This window comes from Eurypyga helias, unplaced genomic scaffold (genome assembly GCF_000690775.1).
Source record: "Eurypyga helias isolate BGI_N326 unplaced genomic scaffold, ASM69077v1 scaffold42735, whole genome shotgun sequence".
NCBI classification, from domain to species: domain Eukaryota; kingdom Metazoa; phylum Chordata; class Aves; order Eurypygiformes; family Eurypygidae; genus Eurypyga; species Eurypyga helias.
The window spans coordinates 1-215 of record NW_010251547.1 but is presented as its reverse complement, the minus strand read 5'-3'; the positions used below and the strand labels follow the sequence as shown (position 1 = coordinate 215).

At 66.0% G+C, this 215-nt stretch overlaps 1 protein-coding gene across 1 annotated transcript in view; it reads right to left on the bottom strand.

Annotated features, from left to right (window-relative positions):
- LOC104509954 (DNA-3-methyladenine glycosylase-like) overlaps positions 1 to 116 on the bottom strand; it is a gene marked incomplete at its 5' end in the record, with an annotated part of 398 nt that extends 282 nt beyond the window's left edge. The window contains one exon of the mRNA XM_010152060.1: positions 1 to 116. This exon is cut by the window's left edge and continues 282 nt beyond it. Coding sequence (XP_010150362.1) covers positions 1 to 116 — 116 coding nt within the window.
- Positions 117 to 215: the final 99 nt, after the last annotated feature.

Below are 215 nucleotides of genomic sequence, written 5' to 3'. Positions count from 1 at the left end.
CTGCCAGTCCTTCAGCGGCTTCGCGGGCCCCTTCCTTGAAGTGCTGCGCAGCTCCCTCATCGCGTCTAAACCCCGAAGAGGCTCCAGAGAGCGAAGCAGTACCGCGGCGCCTTCCCCTGCGAGAAATGAAACGCGTTAGTACAGGTGGTGCGTCAAGAATGTCCCGGCTCTCGGCCCCGCCGCCAGCGCGTGACGCAGCAGGGACCTGCCCGCGG